Source organism: Hemibagrus wyckioides, linkage group LG17 (assembly GCF_019097595.1).
Source record: "Hemibagrus wyckioides isolate EC202008001 linkage group LG17, SWU_Hwy_1.0, whole genome shotgun sequence".
Classification (NCBI taxonomy): Eukaryota; Metazoa; Chordata; class Actinopteri; order Siluriformes; family Bagridae; genus Hemibagrus; species Hemibagrus wyckioides.
Genome location: NC_080726.1, coordinates 9,970,554 through 9,989,057, shown reverse-complemented (window position 1 = coordinate 9,989,057; position 18,504 = coordinate 9,970,554). Strand labels below are relative to the sequence as shown.

The 18,504-nt window shown below is 40.1% G+C and overlaps 1 protein-coding gene across 1 annotated transcript; it reads right to left on the bottom strand.

The window, feature by feature from the left end:
- Window positions 1–6,673: 6,673 nt before the first annotated feature.
- Window positions 6,674–15,852, bottom strand: pitpnaa (phosphatidylinositol transfer protein, alpha a). Its single transcript, XM_058413162.1, has 12 exons — window positions 15,689–15,852; window positions 14,636–14,666; window positions 13,325–13,473; window positions 13,115–13,206; window positions 12,365–12,372; window positions 12,046–12,120; window positions 11,787–11,870; window positions 10,682–10,759; window positions 10,455–10,565; window positions 10,108–10,230; window positions 9,724–9,792; window positions 6,674–7,630 (listed from the first exon to the last, which is right to left on the bottom strand). Exons 1-11 carry the CDS (start codon window positions 15,703–15,705, stop codon window positions 9,745–9,747), a joined length of 816 nt encoding a protein of 271 aa, XP_058269145.1. The 5' UTR covers window positions 15,706–15,852; the 3' UTR covers window positions 6,674–7,630; window positions 9,724–9,744.
- Window positions 15,853–18,504: the final 2,652 nt, after the last annotated feature.

The following is an 18,504-nucleotide window of genomic DNA, read 5'->3' as shown; positions in this document are numbered from 1 at the left end:
CCTGACCCGTCATGCACTTTGTATTCCGACACCTTTCTATCAGAACCAGCATTAACTTCTTCAGCAACAGTAGCTCGTCTGTTGGATCGGATCACACGGGCCAGCCTTCACTCCCCACATGCATCAATGAGCCTTGGTTGTCCATGACCCTGTTGCCGGTTCACCACTGTTCCTGCAGTTTTTAAGCTTGCAATTTTTTCCTGTTTCAAACACATCAACTGAAAATATTCACTTGCTGCCTATTATATCCCACCCACTAACAAGTGCCATGATGAGGAGATATTCAGTGTTATTCACTTCACCTGTCAGTGCTCATAATGTTATGCCTGATCAGTGTATGTTTGATATGAAGTGAGGACAGGATATATGAAAATATACATATTCATTATTTAATCAAAAATAATGTAATGATAGATGTTCAGCAATGTTCAGCTGGGAATCCTTGGGTCCTGCCATCCATATGGATGTTACTTTGACATGTACCACCTACCCAACCCTTTCATGGAAACGATTTTCCCTGATGGCTGTGGTCTTTATCCGCAGGATAATGCTCCGTGCCACAAAGCAAAACTGGTTCAGGAATGGTTTGATGAGCACAACAACGAGTTTGAGGTGTTGAATTGGCCTCCAAATTCCTCAGATCTCAATCCAATCAAGCATCTGTGGGATGTGCTGGACAAACAAGTCCGATCCATAGAGGTCCCACCTCACAACTTAGGGGAACTTAAAGGATCTGCTGCTAACATCTTGGTGTCAGATACCACAGCACACCTTCAAGGATCTAGTGGAGTCCATGCATTGACGGGTCAGGGCAGCAAAAGCGGGACCAAGACAATATTAGACGGGTGGTCATAATGTTATGGCTGATCAGTGTACATACTCAATGTTTTATGTGAACATGAACTGAAGCTCGATGATTTTCTGCATCGAACCCCTTCAGCATGATTAGCTGACAGGATGAGCAGGTGTACAGGTGTTCCTATGAAAGTGGCTAAGAGAGTGTAAAAATGTTTCTAATTTTTATACTGACTACATTTTATAGTATATGGTATAACCCCACAATAAAGCATCGTTGACAACACAACGGAGTTAACAGCTGCAATTAGTAGCCTAGATGTAAACACTCCACAAAAAAGCAGAGACAAGCATGCCAAAAACTAAATATAAATAGGCTTATCTTATCGCTCTCGGTCGGTCCACCCAAAAACGATGGAGTAAATAAAGACAACAAATCCATGTAACGGCAGTGAAGCACAACAACGATACATGCGAGTGGAAATCAAGTGGAATATGGCCCAGCTTGTTGAGAATATGGGAAGCATACAGAATACAAAATATATAGGCATATAGGAATGAGCCCAAGACAAGGAAGAACAGAAAATACATCCAGTGTGGGGAAACACCTGATCATAAATCATCATATCAGCCCATGTTTTCTCATCATGATTCTGGAGTTCCTCAGAATCAGTTGGCATGATGCCTCCTGTTGTTTTAGTGAGGAATTAATTTTAGTGACCGGGTGTAACCTACAATTTCTGGGAAAGCAAGTGCTTGCATTCTGCTTATATAAATAACCTGAAGGGTTTAAATCAATCAGTTAATATGCATTCAGCATTCAGTGTGTGTGAGAGTCAGATCCTTTGTGTCAAGTGGTCTGTAAAGAAAGAAATAGCAATTTATTTATTTATTTATTTTTATCCTTAACGAAATTAAACCTTGTACGTCTTAGTTATAATGATCAGTAGGCTGTAGAGCTATAATTAGAAAAGCGGTTTGTTTGCTGCAGAGGGATGACTAGCAAGTAGTGCCAAGGTCATCGCTTTCTAGGCAGCTGTGCTGAAATCCCCCAGCATTCATTGCGCTGAAGAGTGCAGGACTGCACGTATACAAAAGCGGATCGCGTCCCAATCCGATGCATGCTCCCTTCATTTCCTGCCTTCACTTAGCATACTGCACTCTTACCTATATAACTCGAGTGACTGCTGGACTGGGTGACGATGCGTGAAAGCAGCTGATTAAAGAGAACGGAAACTTACAGATAGCGGAGTTGTGTAAGCAAATAATATCTATAGATCATAGATCATGCAAAACATCTGGCATCTGGGCAGATGCCAAAAAAAAAGAAGAGAGGATAAAATAGATTCCCCTAAATCAAGAAAAGACGTGTGGGTTGGGGGGGGGGAATAGAAGACAGTAATCATTAAAAGGATAGTATAGGCAAATTAAAAAATTTTTAATAATTAATACATTTTTAGCTACTGCTCTGGAAATTGAGTTCTTCCAGTTTGACCGGTCAGTGAAATTGAATAGTTTTTATCCTGAACAAAAAGCAATAAACATGAGCTGATGTGATTTTTTTTGGTGGAAAGGTCAGAAATGATGAAAGAATGGAAGCTACAATGTTTTGCAAGAATATTATTCCACCTATTCAGATAACCAGCCTAATATCTGCATAGTTCGTATTATAAAATAAATTCGGATGAGGATTATTTTTTAGAGCTAAAAATGTATAAACTTCAGAACTTCCAGTTTAGATTTACCCCGATCAGGCATAACATTATGAGCAGTAAGAGGTGAAGTGAATAACAGTGAGTATCTCCGCATCATGGCACCAGTTATTGTGTGGGATATATTAGGCAGCAAGTGAAGATTTTGTCCTCAAAGTTGATGTTAGAAGAAGGAAAAATGGGCAAGTGTAAGGATTTGAGCGAGTTTGACAAAGGACAAATTGTGATGGCTAGACGACTGGATCAGAGCATCTCCAAAACTACAGCTCTTGTGGGGTGTTCCCGGTCTGCAGTGGTCAGTATCTATCAAAAGTGGTCCAAGGAAGGAACAGTGGTGAACCGATGACAGGGTCATGGGCGGCTCATTAATGCACGGGGGGAGCGAAGGCTGGCCTGTGTGATCCGATCCAACAGACAAGCTACACCAATCAACCATCCAAACATGATTTCCTTATAGGTTATTTATAAAGTGCTTTTTTATTATTTTATTATCGGTCATTTATAAACCTGGTAATGCCGTCAGATTCTCAGTATGTAAACAGAGAAGAACAGATGCCGTGTTTTGATGAGTAAAGTAGAGTGAAGTGTTCCAGCATTATATGAGGACCTCATTTCCTGAAATAGCTGTTACTCTGTCTTTAATAGATAAATGTCACAGCCAGTGATACATGCTTATAATCCTGACAGCAGTAAATATTTGTTGAGCATGCAAACTAAATGCTGCCTGAGTAAACAAGTAAAGTTATATGCATACATCATGAAAGAACTACATATTATTATGGTACACTTGTTTTTGTTTGTGCAATGCAGCTGTTTGTGGGATTTGAAAGTAAGACATTAATCAAAAAACCTTTATAATAACTAAGTAGGAATTATTTAAAAATATACAAATTAAAAGGCATAATATTTAAATTTTTTACCAAGATCTCCTTCATCTATAATCTCTCTTGAATGTATGTATTTGCAAAAGAGCATTATATGCTTTAAAAAAAAATCCAATCTAATCATAAATATCTAAACATATATCTAACACTATATTGATCAGCTATAACATTATGACCGCCTGCCAAATATTGAGTTGGTCCCCCTTTTGCTGCCAAAACAGCCCTGACCCGTCAAGTCATGGACTCCACTAGATCCCTGAAGGTCTGCTGTGGTATCTGGCACCAAGATGTTAGCAGCAGATCCTTTAAGTCCTGTAAGCTGTGAGGTGGGGCCTCCACAGATTGGACTTGTTTGTCCAGCACATCCCACAGATGCTCAATTGGATTGAGATCTGGGGAATTTGGAGGCCAAGTCAACACCTCAAACTTGTTGTTGTGCTTATTAAATTATTCCTGAACCATTTTTGCTTTGTGGCACGAAGGATTATCCTGCTGAAAGAGGTCACAGCCATCAGGGAATACTGTTTCCATGAAAGGGTGTACATGGTCTGCAACAATGCTTAGGTAGGTGGTACGTGTCAAAGTAACATTCATGTGGATGGCAGGAGCCAAGGTTTCCCAGCAGAACATTGGCCAAAGCATGACACTGCCCTCTTCTCTCATAGTGCATCCTAGTGCCATGTGTGTTCATCTGTGAGAAAAGCATGAATCAGTTTTGTAACATCTAAGGCAAGCAAATAAATGCAAATCTAATATTATTTTACAAACTCATATGACAAAAGATTTGTTTTTAAATTACAATTAACTGCAACAAAAGTTTTCTGTCAATATCAGAAACCTGCTCATAGAGAGGCAGGAACTGTGGACTATGGTGCTATCTTGTGGCTCTAAACAGACATTGCTCTGTCAATCAGCTAACAAACATACACTATATTGCCAAAAGTATTCGCTCACCCATCCAAATAATCAGAATCAGGTGTTCCAATCACTTCCATGGCCACAGGTGTATAAAATCAAGCACCTAGGCATGCAGACTGTTTTTACAAACATTTGTGAAAGAATGGGTCGCTCTCAGGAGCTCAGTGAATTCCAGCGTGGAACTGTGATAGGATGCCACCTGTGCAACAAATCCAGTCGTGAAATTTCCTCGCTCCTAAATATTCCACAGTCAACTGTCAGCTGTATTATAAGAACGTGGAAGTGTTTGGGAACGACAGCAACTCAGCCACGAAGTGGTAGGCCACGTAAACTGACGGAGCGGGGTCAGCGGATGCTGAGGCGCATAGTGCGAAGAGGTCGCCAACTTTCTGCAGAGTCAATCGCTACGGACCTCCAAACTTCATGTGGCCTTCAGATTAGCTCAAGAACAGTGCGCAGAGAGCTTCATGGAATGGGTTTCCATGGCCGAGCAGCTGCATCCAAGCCATACATCACCAAGTGCAATGCAAAGCGTCGGATGCAGTGGTGTAAAGCACGCCGCCACTGGACTCTAGAGCAGTGGAGACGCGTTCTCTGGAGTGACGAATCGCGCTTCTCCATCTGGCAATCTGATGGACGAGTCTGGGTTTGGCGGTTGCCAGGAGAACGGTACTTGTCTGACTGCATTGTGCCAAGTGTAAAGTTTGGTGGAGGGGGGATTATGGTGTGGGGTTGTTTTTCAGGAGCTGGGCTTGGCCCCTTAGTTCCAGTGAAAGGAACTCTGAATGCTTCAGCATACCAAGACATTTTGGACAATTCCATGCTCCCAACTTTGTGGGAACAGTTTGGAGCTGGCCCCTTCCTCTTCCAACATGACTGTGCACCAGTGCACAAAGCAAGGTCCATAAAGACATGGATGACAGAGTCTGGTGTGGATGAACTTGACTGGCCTGCACAGAGTCCTGACCTCAACCCGATAGAACACCTTTGGGATGAATAAGAGCGGAGACTGAGAGCCAGGCCTTCTCGTCCAATATCAGTGTGTGACCTCACAAATGCGCTTCTGAAAGAATGGTCAAAAATTCCCATAAACACACTCCTAAACCTTGTGGACAGCCTTCCCAGAAGAGTTGAAGCTGTTATAGCTGCAAAGGGTGGACCGACGTCATATTGAACCCTATGGATTAGGAATGGGATGTCACTTAAGTTCATATGCGAGTCAAGGCAGGTGAGTGAATACTTTTGGCAATATAGTGTATGTCCAGTCAACACTTCTAAAATAAAAATAATTTTAAATAAATGCTATCAGAAACTGGTGTTACTGTAAATGATTGTTGGTCTGAGACAAAGTCAAAGCTTCATAATTCAGTTTCTTTAAAAACAATTTCTGAGGGATAAAAGAGAGTCTTTCTTCTTAATCACATTCTAAATAGTTTGTTGCCATGAGGCAGCATCTAAATGTAGATTCAGAAATGTTGTGACCACAAAATGCTATAAAACTGCAAATCTCCACCCATGATCCTTGTTTGTTCTTTTTTGCCTCGCCAACTCTCCTCCTTACAGGATATGGGCATTTTCAGTTGTGAAACTGTTGGGGTTTTTTTTTTAGTCATTGCCTGATTTATGCTGGTCAAACCCCTTTCCCCCCATTCTATTTGTGTGATTTTCTAATCTTACCCATGCTGGTGAATACGAAAGGGCATTTGACTTCTCATGTTCTTACCAAAGTGAAGCAGGGAGTCAAAGATGACATACCTGCTCAAGGATTCCTAAATATTCAGAATTCCTAATCAGTAGGACCTCGTGCCAACGACATACAGGAATGCTAAAAAGTATAGTCCTTGTTGTTAAAGTTGTATGCATAAATACCCACAAAATAAACTTCAAACAGGAAAGTTAAACAACTTTTGACCTTACTGTGATGGTGACCAATTCCAAAATCTAATCAGTTCATCTGTTGGTTACAGTAATGATTCTGTATAAAGCCTACAAATGTTTAAAGGCTCATTGTTGAGATATCACACGAACAATAATCCTGCATGGACAACCTCTAAACACCCAGTGGCATAAACATAAATATAAGTAAGAGGGGGAAAAAAATGCAGGGTTACATTTTGTTCCCAAGAATGACTAGCAGTGCCAATAACTGACATTTGACTTTATTAAAAACATATTTGGTAAAGCTTTATCATTAGAATAAATTTACATTAATTGTAGTTATGATTCATCATATTTGAGAAAGTTAATTCACCTGCCAAAAATTCTGTTTGTGTGTACTGTTCTGTATAACAAGCTAGTCGGATACGGACATCAACACCGTTTTAAATACAGCAACACACCCATGAAAACAAAACAATACAAATATAAGTCTGTCATTTTATTGATCCATTTCAAATCATGATAGAATTTCCAGAAGAGTAGAAAAACGTCAGCCCTACACAGTGTTTCATAATCCCAGAAAGTTTGACAAACTGTAAAAATACCCGGTGAATAAATAACCTAGTTTACGTGCCCCGGATTAAAAATCGAGGCAAAGTAGACAACTCTAAACATTCAGACCAAATTCAAAATGAGTGCAGCACTGACCGTGACAATGAAGACGAAGCCACGTTTAGTGCTAAATAACCTCATTCCCTTAAACCCAGGATGCATAATTCAATCAGGTTGAGGTTACCTCATGTAAACACAATTACACCATACTGCTTACAACGACCATTTTCGGATGTGTAAAAAGTGGTGGGTCACGTCATCAGGATCAAGTATTAGCTTGACACCTCCTACACACACACACACACACACACACACACACACACACGATAACCGACTTTGTCACCCCTAAGGCAGCTTAGGAGCACACAACAGTGGGGCTGAAAGGAGTGAATAAAGGTAAACTAAAGAAACCAAGTGTAAGAACAGTGTTACAATGGTGGTGTCAGTGCTGATACAAATTGTCAAGGGAATAATAATAATAATAATAATAATAATTTATTATTATTAAAAATTAAAAAAAAGAAAATGAGAAAAAAAACCTAGTTGTCTGCCAGTTCAATAAAAATGTGGGGGAGAGGGATGCCAGTGGTGATGAAATATATATTTAAAATAAAAGCAGTAAACCTTAAAAATAAACATGAATAATCAGTATTAGAATTACATATATTAGTGTAGAAATCAGTTATAGGAGGTTTTTATGGTGGTATAGGAGCTCTGTGTTTGTGGGAGAAGGACTTGAGGGAGGCACCATAATGGAGTGGATCAAGAGGAAGGGCATCCTCTCGAGCACCGCCTGGGACACGAACAATACTGCTGCTCACTGGGCAATAGCTAAAACACAAAAACAGAGAGACAAAGTTATACACGTACATGACCAGTTAAAATACTCCTGAACCATATGCAGAAGAATTATGCTTGAAGCTACTAAAAGAAAATGCCCTAGGACACTAACAGGCATTAAAAACAAGGATATTTGAATATTAAATGTATAAATAATATAAAATATGCCATTTGGAAGCACACCATCTCTTCCAACCATCCCTAATAACTACCCAATATCTTTTAACATATACTACACGCTCTACTAGATCTCTACTTTCAGCCACGTAGCCTAGTACGTAGGTTCTACGCAAATGTTTGGTTACCATTTTCTTATTCTCCAATAGTTTGCATGGATAGATACAAGCAATGAGGCTTCTGTATTTCATGAGACCACAAATAAAACAAATCACTTCTTGTGGTAAGAATGTGGCCGCATATAAGATCGACAATGAGAAGTGCTGAAAAGTGAAATCCACACCAGTCTCAGAGTGTCTCAGGCCTTTAGTGGTTTGCTGCTAAACAATTTCAACCCCACCCCAAGACATTAGTCACTGGTGCCAGCTCCAACACCCAAACTCATTTTACCCTACTGAAGATATTCAGCAGTTATATTCTGTCCTCTTCACATTAATGAGCATTTATATTGTTCTTGTCACTAAATGTGTATTTAATGCTATTTACCTATTCATGGCTGACTGACAGCTGGAAGGTTGATCATGCTGATAAAAGAGTCACGTTTTGTTCTGCTATAAAACATGATCATGAAACATGATTAGATCACTCTACACCTTTGATAAAACAAAATGGCCAAAGCTCACAAGTCAATTCATTTACCACCAAGCATTTTACTACTTTTGACAGGATTAAAAATACAACATAGTCTGCTTTGGATTAGAGCTTGACTCATTTAGCATTGCAGTTACCATGGCTGACTTGGGAGAGATGTTTTCTTGGCCGTCATATGAAAATTTATGCTAAGTCTTGCTCTGACTTTTCCTATAGGAAGTGGAGTGAAATGGTCAGAATGGAGAGAGATTTGTATTCTGTTGCGTAAAAAGCCAGTTTTGGATTCTGGGTGCATCCTAATAGATTCCAGCTTGATTCAGACTCTGTCCTAGAAGTTGATCAAGTTTAAGGAATTATTAAACCTTTAGAAATAGCCTTTATTTGTCACATATACATTACAGCACAGTGAAAATCTTTCTTTGCATATCCCATCCTTGGAGGTTGGGGTCAGAGCGCAGGGTCAGCCATGATACAGCGTCCCTGGAGCTGAGAGGGTTAAGGGCCTTGCTCAAGGGCCCAAGAGTGGCAACTTGGCGGTGCCGGGGCTCGAACCCAATCTTCCGGTCAACAACCCAGAGCCTTAACCACTTGAGCCACCACTGCCCCTCTGCTTTAACTCTACTAATCAATGAGAGAGAGGTAGTGCATCCTACAGAAGTCATTTTCTGTGCCATAAGCATCCTCTCCAGAAAACTAAACAAATTGAACAATGAAAACTACAAATAAAACATTAATAACACAGAAAACAATTGGTACATAGCCTCTACTATATGCCACAATTTATAATGTTTTGTTGTTTGTTTCATCGCACTGGACTGTGTGCATGCTGATCTGTCACACCCGGTGATACACAAAAGACCTGCGCAAGTCATTAATAAGTGAAGTCACTTTTGTGACGCTTCAGTGAATGTAGACGTGTCACTGATGCCACACCTCTCTCCTCTACTGCGCAGACTCCCTCTCCAATTTCCATCTGCGTAAGCAAGCAGGCACCTCCTATTATCATTTGCCTGACCTGTGCTGTCCATTGTACACAAAGTCGAAAGTAAAAAAAAAAAAAAAAAAAAGAAAAGAAAGTGATCTTTGTGCTGTATTAACATATCTGACATAATCCATATAATCAGGATCAGTCATGCAGACATTGTGGTGTCTCCCTTCTGGAATCTCCAATAAACAGACACTGACAGCATAACCACACCATCAGTAGCGGACTAATGATGACCAAGAGCAGTTAAGATGTCTGTCTGCCAGTGATCTAGTGCTCAGCAGCAATTACTCTCCCCCATACCAGTAATTAGAAGCCTCACTATACTCACAGAGTGCCAGCTGCAGGGCCTTTACTCATCTGAGGCAGACATCCCTTTTACTGGGTCCTTTTCTCGCATCTAAAGAAGAAGAAAATAAGAGATTTAGTTGCGAAAACGACTCTAGAAATTGGCAAAACATCCATTTGATCAGTCTAACAGGTAACACGGACTCTGATGACGCACTTTTTTAATCATTTATAGAAACACCGAAACCTAAACGTTAGCAAACACAACACAAGTTGGATTTTAAAATTGTTTTCTTACAGAAACATACAGCTTTATTATAAACAAGCTTTGCTAAGAATATATCATCCTTTTTTTTCCCCTGTGTAAAACAAAAGGCATCCATGTATCAAATGTCCATCAGTTAAAAGCCATTGAAACATAATGCACCTTATCAAGTTCCTTTTGTGTCTCCTCTTCCATCCGTCGAATGTCGTCCATTGTCAGGTCAATCCACCTGTCTATCCAGCAGAAGAGCTGCCTGTGGAAGTTGGTAAACAAACGCTTCTCTTGCTAGAATCCAGAGCAGAGAAAAAGAAAAGAGAGGAAATGGTTAATTTTTCAGATAAATGTATATATGGTGCAATATAATCCTGTATGTGAAACAATCACCTAAACAATCCAATTCCAAAAACAAAAACATATTTTTCTGTCCGAGACCGATAAACAGCAGTCATGCAATGTACAAAAAAAATTTAAAAAATGCCGGCATGTACATCATTAATCCAGACTCATACCTTGTGGATGAAGCCTTCCACTTTGTTTTGCAAACCAAACCACTTAAACTTGACAGTGACAAGTTTATAGGCACACATGTGAGGACAGTCAGTCTTCTGAGGAAGCTCTTTCTACATTAGGATTAGACACAAGGGGAAAAGATGTTAGCTTGGATGCAGCACTGTGGATGTGAATATCTAAAGACAGAATAGCTGGAAACAGACACAGCCATTTGAGTTGTACACACTCGCCACTGAGGTCCTAAAGGTCCTCTTCCGGTCTTCGTTGACTTGAAAGTGGCTGGATCCTCCTCAGGTTTGTAGTCCTAGTTTGTAGATATGGGGGGAGAAAAAAAAAAAAAGAGCTGACTTTCGGGTAAAAAGTAGTGCTATTAAATTTCACGACATTGTTTAGCAATTTGTTCCGCTGACTTGCTCTGTTTCCTACTGAAAATGAGAAGGATTATCAGGCACTATGATCATTTCAAAACAACGGCAATAAACACGGTTAGTGACCGTCTATATTCCTTCTTGTCCAGTCTTCCAACCTTTCACACACTGTAATGTGTAACTGATTTTCATATGCAAAAAAGGGGAGACTTCATGCAGATTAGCCAAGTGGAGGGGGGAAAAAAAAAGCATGACTACACTAGGGTGTTTTTCAGGCCAAAATTTACATACAAGATATTACCTATTTGTTATATGATATTTCTGAGTCACAGTTGGAGATACGGGCATACATCTGTGGTTAAGGCTTTATTTCAAACATAGTAATGATGTACAGTAACACGTCTTTGGAAAATGGATGGCTCTGTATATGCAGGATGAATTGTGATGGCATAAGACCTGTTCTCACCACTTGATCAGCAATTATTTTGAATAATATGAAAAAGGCCTTGATGGAATAAAAGATGAAGCTTTTGCTAAACGGGAAAATAGCTAACTTTTTCAGTATTCTGTACATCAGTACCTCCATGATTTCACAGAGTGGAAAAAAAGGTTTTTTTTGTGAACCTCTTTTGTGCTCCTTTTGTGGAAAGCCACGTAAATTGACGTAACTGCAAACGCAGGATTCTTCTTTCAGGATACTACCACTGACGACACGTATGTAAATACATTCTAGGATAGCTGTACATGTGTTTGACCCACGTGAACCAAAGAGGGATTCGGCTGAATGTGCGTTATGATGATGAGCAAATCTGCAGGATATTTGGAGTCATTTTTAAACATTGACGGCTCCTGCAAAAATCGCAAAGTTTGCCTGATTTTCTGTGAATGTCTAAGGTCAAAAAAATTGTGAAATCCTGGAAAGTCTGTTATAGGAGATAAAGACATTCCACATGATTTGCTCACCTTGTCTTCTACCTGACTCCTGTCAGCAATATCAATGTAAACAACCTCAGTCTTCTTCCATACGTCTGGATCAAGCTTATGTACCTGTACAAATGACATTCAAGATCAGGAACACTAAGGAACTGACCTTTTTTTTTTTTTTTTTTTTTAACAAGATTCAACACTCCATATAAATGGACAAGTTAAAGGTCATGGTTTTATGGTTTATGTGCATTGGTCCAGATATATTTAGCTTCATTAAAAAGAGATTTTCACTTACATTTTCTTGGTCACCGAAGTCAGGCTTGTGCCACGTCTCAATCATGATCATAAAATTGTCCTTCATGTACTCATTCTACAGGGAAGAGAGAAAACAATATTAAAGAATATTTCTAACCATTCATTCATCAGCATTTAAAAGTCCCTCAATTCTAGTTAATTTTTTATAACTTAAGTTTATTAGCAGCAGCATTTTACATAAACCTACAAGTGAAAAGTATTCATTTAGCTTCAAGAAAAGAAATTACATGCAAATATGACGGACATGTTTATTTGTAGAAATCAACTACCTTGGGAGAGGTCATGACTCAGATACTTACTGTGAGAACTAAAAGGTGCGTACAGGAAGAACAGCACATGGAAAAGAAACAGATAAAATGAGTTTAGCACCAGGTTTGTGAAGATATTTTAACCCAGCAATGCTTTGAGCATGTTAAAATGACCACATATAAGTGCATTTGTAACATACACTGATCAGGCATAACATTACGACCACCTGCCTAATATTGTGTGGGTCCCCCTTTTTATGCCAAAACAGCCCTGACCCATCATGCACTGTGTATTCTGACACCTTTCTATCAGAACCAGCATTAACTTCTTCAGTAATTTGAGCAACAGTAGCTCATCTGTTGGATCAGACCACATGGTCCAGCCTTCGCCCCCCATGTGCATCAGTAAGCCTTGGCCGCTTATGACCCTACCTCCGGTTCACCACTGTTCCTTCCTTGGACCACTTTTGATAGATACTGACCGCTGCAGACCAGGAACACCCCACAAGATCCAGTGGTCTAGCCATCACAATTTGGCCCTTGTCAAACTCACTCAAATCCTTACTCTTGCCCATTTTTCCTGCTTCTAACACATCAACTTTGAGGACAAAATGTTCACTTGCTGCCTAATATATCCCACCCACTAACAGGTGCCATGAATAGGAGATAGTCTTATTCACTTCACCTGTGAGTGGTTATAATATTATGCCTGATCGGTGTAGACACAAACTGAGTGCAGATATCTGTCACCATTTGTGAATTGCTAAACTGTCATGCTTAAATGTGACCCGTGAGACGTACTTGTGCGACAGTATGGGTAAGCATTCCAGGCCTTCTCATGGACTTTCAGAGCCGATGCCGGTGCCAGCATCCGCACAAAGCCTGGTACTTTACTGCAGGAGACAGTGAGAGAGAATGAAAGCCGTGAGAAACAGAGTAAAGCACTGACTAACTACAACCAATATGTTTAAAGAATCCATGTTCGCATAGTCTTGATGGTGATGTGCATACCTCTGCAAGTGGTAGATCTTATGCGTGTACTGCCCCTTCTCTCCATCCTCCTTCGAATAGGGCTCATTCTTCAGTACCTCCACTCCTTCTCCTCCTCCAGTCTCGTTCTTACTGGCTTCAGCCACTGAGTAGAGCTGGGCCACCTGGTACTGCAGAGCAGCAGAGACAACACAGTTCCTTCCACATTCACACAGTACATACATAACGTGTGTGGGTTGAAACACTGACAGCTTAAGGAAAAATTTTATTTATTTACTGAATAATGTCAGTGATTATCTAACACACAGCATTGAGAGGAGTTATTCCTCACAACCAAGGCAAAACATATAACTGTTTTTGGCAAAAGTTTTGGGACACCCCTCCAAATCATTAAATTCAGGTGTTGTATTTCAGGGGTTGGGATCAGCCGCTTAGTTCCAGTGAAAGGAAGTCTTAATGCTTCAGATGTTTCGGACAGTTATGAGAACAGTTTGGGGATGACCCCTTCCTGTTCCAGCATGACTGTACACCAGTGCACAAAACAAGCTCCATAAAGACATGGATGAGCAAGTTTGGTGTGGAGGAACTTGACTGGCCATGTTGGAACATGAAGTCACCATCCCCAAACTGTTCCCATAAAGTTGGCAGCATGAAATTGTCCACAATGTCTCGGTATGCTGAAGCATTAAGAGTTCCTAAAGAACTAAGGGGCCGAGCCCAACCCCTGAAAAACACATGAATTCAATGGTGTCCCAAAACATATTGCAATATAGTGTATGTCAGCAACAAAAAAACATATAGGGTTATAAAACTTCCTTTCCTTACATGTTAACTGAATGTTTGCTTGTGTAGTTATGAGCCATTTTGGCTTTGTGTAAGCATAATTAATATCATTATATTTCTTAAAACATTGTTTTATAGTAGATAGCTGAAACAAGGTATAGTTTGCTTATACAGCCAATGGGGAAAAGAACGAAGGACACAAAGTACTAGAACAGGGTTAGTATTGATTAAATCCCGATAAGCCGTGGTTTTTTTTTTGATGTTTTTTTTTTTTTAAACTACTGATTAGATAACACTGACTTTAGTCTGTTGTATTGTACAGCATGCAATACATCAGACTAAAGCTAAAGTGCACACAGAGCACAAACCAGACGGTTATAATAAGCTTGGCTTAGTACTGTATATCCCATAGAGGAACTTCCCAGAGTCTGTGTAGACCGGGAAAACTTAGTCACAGGGTCAGCAGGAATCCTGCTCTACTGTTTTCAGCAAAACAACAACAACAACAACAACAACAACATATAGATCTATATGAGAAGTCACACTTACCTCTTCAACCGAAATGGGAAGAACAACCCGGCTGGAAGACACAAAACAGTTTCAGTACCAAGATAGTCAGGAAAAACAGAGTTTCATCTATGAATTTAGAGGTTAATCTATGCATTGGAAATGAATGCAGCTAAACTTGCACTGTGATGAACTGTGTGTTTAAAACCAGTCTTAGCCTTAACAGCTAATTAAATATTCTGGAAAAACCTGAGTGACATAAAAGGACAGATATGAATAAAGACCTTTATGCTCCTTTTTTTTTTTTTTTTTTTAGGAGAATAAAGTGGATTTTTGCTTGTGTTTTTCCAAAACGTTCCCAAGCTGTGTCAGCGTTTTGAAACCGAGATTTCGATCCACTCTAATCATGCAGTGTAAACGCTTAAAAGGGTCTCGCGCGCTGTGTGAACGAAGCGCACGAGCCGTGACGTGAGCGCGTGACTTAACAGGTCGGCGGCACGTGACCGTCAGGTTCGTACAGCGTGGTAAAATAGAATAAAATAAAATAAAAATAAAATAGCTGCGAGGATTCTCACAGCAGTTTACGATTTAAAAACAAAAAAACAAAAAAACAACGATTTAACCTCATTGTTCAGAGTCGATAAAATGTTTTAAACAAACACATTGTCATTGCGTACACTTATTCTTTGAAAATCTCTAATTATAAGGTTATATTTATATTCAGGCATCATGTCAAACTGCTGGTGCATTTTAGCCAGCCCAGTGCAGTGATTCATTTCGGTGTGAAATGGGGTTAGAGTAAAATGGCGAGCTAGCTAGGCAGCTGTAATGTTAGCAGTTATAACCTGACTAAGTTCCACAGGAGAAATGGACAACGGTGACAACTGCTTCATCGTCATCGCCATGCTTTATTAGAGGGGGAGAAAAAAATCTAACATGTAAATAGACCAGATCCTACATTAGAGACAGGGCTGAAGCAGGTGAAGCAGGTAGAAGTCAAGTTCAAGCTCGACGCCACCCATCATTTTCCTCACACAGCTGGCTAACCTTACTGTTACCTTCATCTTTTCATCATGTTCGAGTATCATTACTTACAACTCCTTAATGAGCATCTTCTTCTTCTTCTTCTTCTTCTTCTTCTTCTTGTACTTGCGGCGGTCTCCGTAACATTCAAGCCAAACTTCCCCCTTCAGCAGCAACTCTTTCGTCCGCCTTCAAAGTGGCTCGAGTTCCTGCTTTCCTTATTTCTTCACATTCATTTCCTGAAAGATGTCGAAGGGGCGCGGCGTTGTCACGGCAACCACTCCCTCCGCGTAATAGAAACCGATCACGTCTCCATTCGTGATTGGACAGAACACTGACGAGCCGGATCGCGGGTGATCATGACCACGCCCCCCCCCCCCTCTACCATCACGTTACCTAACATGTAAAAGAAGTCGTTGCTCTTACTAAAGGTAAATGGCCGACGGATCCCGGAGCCCCGCCCCTCTGTCTTCACTCAATAGGATCGAGTCAGGCATTCTAAAGGCGGAATTCTGGTTCCACGTGTTTAGAGAATAGAAACTTGTTACAGGGTGGAGGGTGCTGATAGCCCTACTTCAGTTTGAAGTAGTTCTCGATCCCAAACAAGCCTATCCAGTGTCTTTGTTTCACAGAATAAACACACCAAACAGGTCTTCCTCCATTCTCCCTCCATGCAGCCTGCTGATAGCTGTGTCAGGAAGGTGTGGAAGTTTGCACCCTAGAAATTTTGGCTGAATTGTGAGCACAATTATTGGTAACCTTCATCAGCGCTCTCTCGCGCGCTCTCTCTCTCTCTCTCTCTCTCTCTCTCTCTCTCTCTCTGTCTGTGTGAAATTACAATGAGGACCACATTTAGTGGTGCAATGTTGATGTAGTCTGTGGTTCAGGGACTCTTATACACTGATCAGGCATAACATTATGAGCACTGAGAGGTGATGTGATTAACACTGATGATCTCCTTATCATGGCATCTGTTAGTGGGTGGGATATATTAGGCAGCAAGTGAAGATTTTGTCCTCAAAGGTGATGTGTTAGAAGCAGGAAAAATGGGCAAGCGTAAGGATTTGAGCGAGTTTGACAAGGGACAAATTGTGATGGCTAGACGACTGGATCAGAGCATCTCCAAAACTGCAGCTCTTGTGGGGTGTTCCCGGTCTGCAGTGGTCAGTATCTATCAAAAGTGGTCCAAGGAAGGAACAGTGGTGAACCGGTGACAGGGTCATGGACGGCGAAGGCTTATTGAAGAGTAAAGGCTGGCCCGTGTGATCTGATCCAACAGACGAGCTACTGTTGCTCAAATTGCTGAAGAAGTTAATGCTGGTTCTCATAGAAAGGTGTCAGAATACACAGTGCATGAAGGGTCAGGGCTATTTTGGCAGCAAAAGGGGGACCAAAACAATATTAGGCAGGTGGTGATAATGTTATGTCTGATCAGTGTATGTTACAAATGCACTTACATGTGGTCATTTTAACATGCTCAAAGCATTGCTAGGTTAAAATATCTTCACAAACCTGGTGATAAACTCATTTAAACTCTTTCTTTTCCATGTGCCGTTCTACCTGTACACACCTTTAGTTCTCACAGTAATTATCTTAGTCATGACCTCTCCCAGTGTAGTTGATTTCTACAATTAAACATGAATTCTGTTTAGTACCAGGAGATTCATCTTCAGTAACCACTTCATCCTGAACAGGGTCATGTGAAATCCAGAGCCTATTCTGGCAACACAGCACAAATTTGCCCTGATGTGGAAATATGCCCTGATTGGGATGTCAAGCCATCAAAATGCATGCACACACACACACACTTTCACACACTCATTCACACCTAGCGGCAATTTATAATAATCAGTCCACCTAGCAGCATGTTTCAGTGTCGGGAGGAAAATGAGTAAACACACAGACATGGGGAGAACATGGAGCTATGAGGCAGTAATGCTACCTGCAGTGCCACCATGCTGAAGATCCAGGATATGTTAGCCCCAGCATGAGCTGACTGTAGACAGCTTTTTAAGAAGATATAAAACCAAATATATACACTCATATTTGCAATTTAAAACCTCCAACAGTTCTTTAGTACTGTACTTTAGTACATTCAGTATCTCTCTGGGGCAAATTCCTAAAGCTTTTGCATAAATGCTGCAGCAGACTGTTTTCCCTATCATATTTGGTTTCTTTTTAGGAAACAATGTGCCATTAAAAAACCCGTGAAGAGTCTTAGACTGTTCTTAGACATTTACCGGAAGAGACTTTCTTTTTGCTGTTATTCTCTTTCTAGTTCACCAAATATTAATTATGGGCATGCAAATAATATTGAACTTAGTGTTTTGCAGTAAGATGTTCTCAAATTAATCTAGGGATAGGGTTAAACTGTGTAATGTGGCAGGCAAAAGTATTAATATTGAGTGTGATGAAGTTATATCTTCAAGCTAAAACAGAAACTCTGGAGACTTTGGGGGGTTTTGGGAAGTGTGTCATAGCATTCCCATATGTTTGAACAACTATCACTCATTGCATATGGTATTTGTTTGACATATTTTTTTCTTAATTTTCACATAAGGTGCCAATAATTCTGGATTGGACTATATATAATGCATTATTTACTCATGTAGTCATATCTAAGAAATGATTTCATTTCACTGACTGTTCAAATGGGAAGATATTTAAGATAGTTTGTATATTATTAATGATAACATTAATAATAATAATAATAATAGAATGTTGTGTATTATTGTATGTTATTAATGATAACATACCCCTAATTTCAAACCATGAATTTCGCTTACACTGGATCAAGATTATAAAATGAAATCTTAATAATCTTAATAAAAGATCTTAATAAAAAAATCTTAATGCTGTGATGTACAGGACAGGCACACAAACTGACA

Excerpts from the sequence above, each read along its gene's own strand:
- pitpnaa (XM_058413162.1), bottom strand. Across the intron at positions 11,871-12,045 it reads ACTTCGGTGACCAAGAAAAT|GTACATAAGCTTGATCCAGA; the intron begins GTAAGTGAAAAT and ends TCATTTGTACAG. Across the intron at positions 10,760-11,786 it reads GGAGTCAGGTAGAAGACAAG|GACTACAAACCTGAGGAGGA; the intron begins GTGAGCAAATCA and ends TCTACAAACTAG.